Source organism: Corvus hawaiiensis, chromosome 17 (assembly GCF_020740725.1).
Source record: "Corvus hawaiiensis isolate bCorHaw1 chromosome 17, bCorHaw1.pri.cur, whole genome shotgun sequence".
Lineage (NCBI taxonomy): Eukaryota > Metazoa > Chordata > Aves > Passeriformes > Corvidae > Corvus > Corvus hawaiiensis.
In genome coordinates this window covers 8,429,860-8,435,861 of record NC_063229.1, presented here as the reverse complement: position 1 = coordinate 8,435,861, position 6,002 = coordinate 8,429,860, and the positions used below count along the sequence as shown (strand labels likewise).

The 6,002-nt window shown below is 62.1% G+C and overlaps 1 protein-coding gene across 1 annotated transcript; it reads left to right on the top strand.

Annotated features, from left to right (window-relative positions):
• Positions 1-1,076: 1,076 nt before the first annotated feature.
• Positions 1,077-5,664, top strand: MMP9 (matrix metallopeptidase 9). Its single transcript, XM_048322175.1, has 13 exons — positions 1,077-1,347; positions 1,552-1,790; positions 2,126-2,274; positions 2,483-2,611; positions 2,694-2,867; positions 2,943-3,116; positions 3,248-3,421; positions 3,567-3,722; positions 3,811-4,063; positions 4,185-4,324; positions 4,436-4,586; positions 4,687-4,790; positions 5,071-5,664. The coding sequence occupies exons 1-13, from the start codon at positions 1,207-1,209 to the stop codon at positions 5,178-5,180; spliced, it is 2,094 nt and encodes a 697-aa protein (XP_048178132.1). The 5' UTR covers positions 1,077-1,206; the 3' UTR covers positions 5,181-5,664.
• Positions 5,665-6,002: the final 338 nt, after the last annotated feature.

The window sequence follows — 6,002 nt, the reverse complement described above, 5'->3', positions numbered from 1 at the left end:
CGCCAGAGCTGGGATGATATTGGGAGGAGGTGGCTGCTGACACAGTCTGGTGCAGTTGGGAGTCAGGAGGACAGGCACAAACAGCACTGGGTGAACAGGAGGATCCTCTTGATGAAGCCAGCTGAGGACCCCTTGGGCTCATGGGGTTTGTGAGGGCTGGGGCCAGGGATCTCTTCTGGGACCTGTGTCTCAGGCAGCCTCGCTGGGCTGCACCAGCCCTCCCTCCCCCCCGCTGACGCTGCGCCTTGTTCTCTGCCATCTGTTTTCCCCTCGCTCCTCATCCTTGTTTGCTTTCCCCTTCATTGCTATCGTTCCCACAAGCGTCGGCACTTTGGGAGAAGCAGGAAAACACCATCCCATGGCAAGATCTGTGCTGTGCTGGGTGGGAACCTGAGTCAGCAGCACCCTGCGGAGCAGGGCAGCAAGGATAGGGCACCCCTAATGTCCCAGGGCCCCAGGTGGAGCATTCCCGTGCCCAGAGCTGCTCCTGGGCAGGCACTGCCCCTGGTCCCAGGGGTGTCCGCCATTCGACTGCTGGCGTGTGGGCTTAGAGGTACTGTGGGGTGAGGAGCCATGGGCATCTCCAGTACTGGAAACACTCTGACCCACTGGGGTGATGCAGCTGTGGTGGGGAAGGATGCAGAGTCCTGGTGAGGGTCCAAGCTCCCAAATCCCAGGAGGTTCCAGGTGCTGGGGCTCAGGTGGAGGTTCCACTGCTATCTGCCCCCATGCCCACCTACGCCCTTGTGGGTCTGGGTCCAGCACCCTCAACCCTTGGCCAGCAAAGCTCAGTGTTAGCCGGTGTGATGACACAGTCCTGAGTGCTCGGCTGGCCTACAGTGATGCCCTGCTGTCCCCACAGCTACCATGGTCCTGGGGCCAGCAGGGCAGTGCCTGTGCAGGGCAGCCCCAGGGTGGCCATGCAATGCTGTGGCCCAGTGCAGCTGCCCAGCCACTCTCCTTCCTGTCCTCTCGTGGCTGCGGCATGCAGCGTGTTTAGTAAACAAGGTGATGAAACAGTTAAGGCAGAGATGGAGTGTTCGTTTCGTCACCGTGGGAAGGGAGAAGGGAGCGTGAGTCGGCGCTGAGGGGTCTGAGGGTGACTCACTGCCTTCCCACCCCATAAATAGGATCGGGTAGCCCGGCGGCACCCAGAGCAGAGAGCGGGGACCAGCACAGCCACATCCCTCCTGTCACCGCCGAACCATGGCACTCCTCCTGGCCCCGCTTGTCGTCGGGCTGCTGGCCGTCTCCTGCTGTGCGGCCCCTCTCCAGGGCAAGCCGCAGGCGGTTGTCACCTTCCCGGGGGACCTGATCAGCACCCTGCCGGATCTACAGCTGGCAGAGGTGAGGGGAGCATGGCCCCGTGGTGCCCTTCTGGCACCCAGGACCCCAAGGGGCTCCCAGGCTGGCAGTGAGGGGCTGCAGGCAGAGCTTGAGAGCTGTCTGTCTCCTTGAGCTCAGGGAGGTACCCAGGCTGAAATGGGCTCCCGGGGCTGCCAGAGCCCCCTCCCGCCTCACTCATCCCCCTCATCTGCCTTCCCTCCACAGCGCTACCTGCAGAGGTTCGGCTACACCACGGAGGCAGAGGCTAAGATTGGTGGCAGGCACGTGTCCCTGGGCAAGGCACTGCTCAAGATGCAGAAGCAGCTGGGCCTGGAGGAGACGGGGGAGCTGGATGCCGCCACGCTGGAGGCCATGCGAGCCCCCCGCTGCGGCGTCCCTGATGTGGGAACCTTCCTTACCTTTGACGGGGACCTCAAGTGGGACCACATGGACCTGACTTACCGGTGAGTCTGCTCCGGAGATGAACCCTTGTGTCCCCAGGGTGATGGTCCCAGGAGAATGGAGAGCCTGAGGGACCAGGAGGGTAGCAGCCTCTGCTCAGCCCTTGTCCAGGCTTGGTGCTGCCTGTACAGCTGGGTCCCAGTGCTGCCAGGGCCAAGCTGACACAGCAGCAGCATCTGCTCCCCAATGCCCAGAAGAGCATCTGAGCCCTGGGTGAGCTCAAGGGGGATGGTGGTTGCTATCCCGTCTGGGGGTGGGGGTCTGTTCCTGCCCAAAACAGGGTCACTCCTGAATGAAGAAGGAACCTAGCAGCACTGACCCCCTGTCTCCCTGGTAGGGTGATAAACTACTCCCCCGACCTGGACCGTGCCGTGATCGATGATGCCTTCAGACGGGCGTTCCAAGTGTGGAGCGATGTGACCCCTCTCACCTTCACCCAGATATACAGTGGCGAGGCAGACATCATGATCATGTTTGGCAGCCAAGGTGATGTCCTATGGGCAGGCAGGGAATGAGGAGGGGGCTAGTGACACACCCTGCCTATGGGATCCTCATCCCATGTCTCCTTGGGCCGTGCCCAAGGTCCTCCTGCCCCCACAAGTGCAGGAAGTGTGCAGGGCTTGGCCATCCGTGTGCATGCTGGGGATGTGAGGGCTCCTCTGACAGGGCCAGCTGAGGGTGCTTGTTCCTGCAGAGCATGGGGACGGGTACCCCTTCGACGGCAAGGACGGCCTCCTGGCCCACGCCTTTCCCCCAGGCCAGGGCATCCAGGGCGATGCCCACTTTGACGATGATGAGTTCTGGACACTGGGAACCGGCTTAGGTAAGGGCAGGGTGTGGCAGATTGGGGGGGGTCTGATGGTGCCAACCCCAGCCCAAGCACTGAGCCACCCCTCTCTGAGCAGTGGTGAAGACCCGCCACGGGAATGCCAATGGAGCCGAATGCCACTTCCCCTTCATCTTTGAGGGCCGCTCCTACTCCCGGTGCACCACGGAGGGGCGCAAGGATGGGGTGCCCTGGTGTGCCACCACCCCCAACTATGACCAGGACAAGAAATATGGCTTCTGCCCCAGCGAGCGTGAGTAGTGGTGACCGTGACCCCTGCCCAGCCCTGCAGTGCCTGGGGCCCTCCTCACTCTCCGTCACCCCACAGTCCTCTACACCAATGGTGGCAACAGCGATGGAGCCCCCTGCGTCTTCCCCTTCGTCTTTGATGGCACCTCCTATGATACCTGTACCACAGATGGGCGCTCCGATGGCTACCGCTGGTGTGCCACCACCTCCAGCTTCGACCAGGACAAGAAATACGGCTTCTGCCCCAACCGAGGTGCCAGCAGGGAGGGGGGCATGCAGGGGAGGGGGCACACAGGGTGGGCACGTGAGGGATCTCAGGGTTGTCCCAGGTTCTGGCCGGTGCAGCCAGGGGCCAGGGACAGCCTCACTGACACTTCGCTGCAGACACGGCGGTGATTGGCGGCAACTCCCAGGGGGACCCGTGCGTCTTTCCCTTCACCTTCCTGGGGCAGTCCTACAGCACCTGCACCAGCGAGGGCCGGCAGGACGGCAAGCTCTGGTGTGCCACCACTAGCAACTATGACACCGACAAGAAGTGGGGCTTCTGCCCTGACAGAGGTACTGGCCCCTCTGCCTGCGCTCCCCTTTGTGCCTCCCAGACCCATGCCATATCATCATACTTCTTGCAGGGGTCACAGTCTCTGGACAGCGTGTGCTGTCCTGTTGTGCCCCAACAGGCACTTAGGCCAGTGCTTTCCTCCAGGTTACAGCATCTTCCTGGTGGCTGCCCATGAGTTTGGACACTCACTGGGGCTGGACCACTCCAGTGTGCGTGAGGCCCTGATGTACCCCATGTACAGTTACATCCAGGACTTCCAGCTGCACCCCGATGATGTCCAGGGCATCCAGTACCTCTACGGTGAGCAGCTGCAGTGCAGCTGGGCACATTGGGTGTCCTGCAGCACCAGGCTGGCTCCAGCCTCACACCCTCCCTTGTATTCACTCAGGTCGTGGCTCTGGCCCTAAGCCCACTGCACCTGCACCTGCTCCCACTGAGGAGCCCCAGCCCGTGCCCACAGAGGAGACCCAACCCATGCCCACAGAGGCTGGCAGCACCTCCACCACTGAGGAGGAGGAGGAGGAGATGCCAGAGCCCACAGCTGGACCCATTCCTGTGGACCCAAGCCGGGATGCCTGCATGGAGAAGAACTTTGATGCTGTCACAGAGATCAATGGGGAGCTGTACTTCTTCAAGGATGGGTGAGTGGCAGCATCCAGCACCTCCTGCCCTGGTGAGGTGGGGTGTCGGGGAGCACAGGGATGTGAGAGACATGGGCTGTGTCAGACTGAGGTGATCAGGACAGCTGATCTTCCCCACCAGGAAATACTGGACCTACTCATCCTTCTGGAAATCGGGCATCCAGGGTGCCTTCTCTGTTGCTGATACCTGGCCTGGCCTCCCAGACACTATCGATGCTGTTTTCCAGGACTTGCTCACCAAGAGGGTCTTCTTCTTTGCCGGTGAGCTCTGTCCCCTCTGCCCTCAGCCCGGTCCCACGGGCAGTGGGAGGAGCCTGGTGAAGCCTGGGAGCCCTCAGGGCTGTCTGACAGCCCCGTTATCTCCCACCGCAGGTCGGCAGTTCTGGGTGTTTTCTGGGAAGAGTGTGCTGGGCCCCCGGGGGATTGAGAAGTTGGGTATAGGGAAGGAAGCCGGCCGCATCTCGGGGGCCCTGCAGCGGGGCCGCGGCAAAGTGCTGCTCTTCAGCGGGGAGAGCTACTGGAGGTGAGCAGGACTGGAGAGCAGCAGCGCCTGCCCGAGCCCCTGGCAAGGGACTGGGAGGGGGGTTCCCAGCAGCCCTGAGCACGGCTCTGCTCTCCCACAGGCTGGATGTGAAGGTCCAGAGGGTGGACAAGGGCTACCCCCGTGCCACCGACGATGTCTTCACTGGCGTCCCCCTTGATGCACGCAACGTGTTCCTCTACCAAGGTGAGTGGACCCTGGTGGGTGGGTGCTGTGTGTTCAGGCCTGGGCTACCTGAGCCTCTCGTGGCATTACTCCAGTTCCTGGCCTGGGATGCTCGGGTGTGTGGGGAATGGCCCCGGGACAGGACATGCCATCAGCCCCAGTGGGTGCTTGTGGTGGAGCTGGCAGGGCACCAGCAGGGTGCAGGGTGCCATATGCCTGTGCTGCTTGAGCAGCCACCGGGATGGGTCTTTGGCCAAACTCCTGCTGACCCTCCATTCCCTCTGCCCCTCTCCTTGCCCAGGCAAGTATCACTTCTGCCGGGGCAGCTTCTACTGGAGGATGACACCGCGCTACCAGGTGGACCGAGTGGGCTACGTCAAGTATGACATCCTGCAGTGTCCCCAGCACTGAAGGCCTGACCAGCCACCGTCTTTGCCAGTGCTGCTCCCTGCCCACTGCTCCCAACCTGCGGGCTCCTGTCTCATAGGCTGACCCCTGGGAGCCTTGTGGCTGTGGGTAGCCCCAGATGAGGTCACCATCTTCCTGGAAGAAAGGGGTAGGGGGTCCTGGGGTCACCCCCTGGGAGCTGCCCAGCCTGGGGAGCCCCAGCTGGGGAGAAGGACTCTTGCCACTGCTGGCATTTTGCCACCCCTGCCAGCGCCAGCTCCACTGCACAGAGGTGTTTGCCTGGTGCAAACCGCACATGGATTTGGGACAAATTTGTCTTTTTCCTGAGCCAACGATGCCAGGTCAGGCTGAGCCCCACTGGGAGCTGGCGCCTGGGGACACGCCAGGGCGGGATGTGGGGCTCTGCCTACTCCTGCCCACTGCCCACTCTGCCAACCACCCCCTCTGCCAATTGCCTGCCCATTTGTAATAAAGACAATTCTTTGGACATAGCCTCGAGTGCTCTATCAGCTATTGGGGCCATGGTTTGGAGAACTTCCATATGCTGGGGACATCATCCTCCCCCCGTCCAGGGTTGCCAGCACCAGTTGGGAAGGGGGCACTGGATGAGGGGCTGTCACCAAGTCCCCCTTTGCTAAGGACTCTGGACCCTGCAGGGACACAGTCCAACGGGGGAGGATGTCCCTTGGTCCCAACGTTGTCCACCACCAGCCCTATGCCAGGCGCAGCACCACCCCTTCCCGATCCCCCGATCTCCCCAGCCCTGGCTTCACATAATCCTCCACCCACTGCCCTCCCCTGCCCTCCGACTTTGCACCGCGATGA

What these genes read in the sequence shown, in the direction of transcription:
- MMP9 (XM_048322175.1), top strand. Translation starts at nt 1,207, where the DNA reads ATGGCACTCCTCCTGGCCCCGCTTGTCGTCGGGCTGCTGGCCGTCTCC. An exon ending in GATCATGTTTGGCAGCCAAG is followed by an intron (nt 2,275 to 2,482) that starts GTGATGTCCTAT and finishes TTGTTCCTGCAG; the next exon opens with AGCATGGGGACGGGTACCCC. An exon ending in CGGCTTCTGCCCCAACCGAG is followed by an intron (nt 3,117 to 3,247) that starts GTGCCAGCAGGG and finishes ACTTCGCTGCAG; the next exon opens with ACACGGCGGTGATTGGCGGC.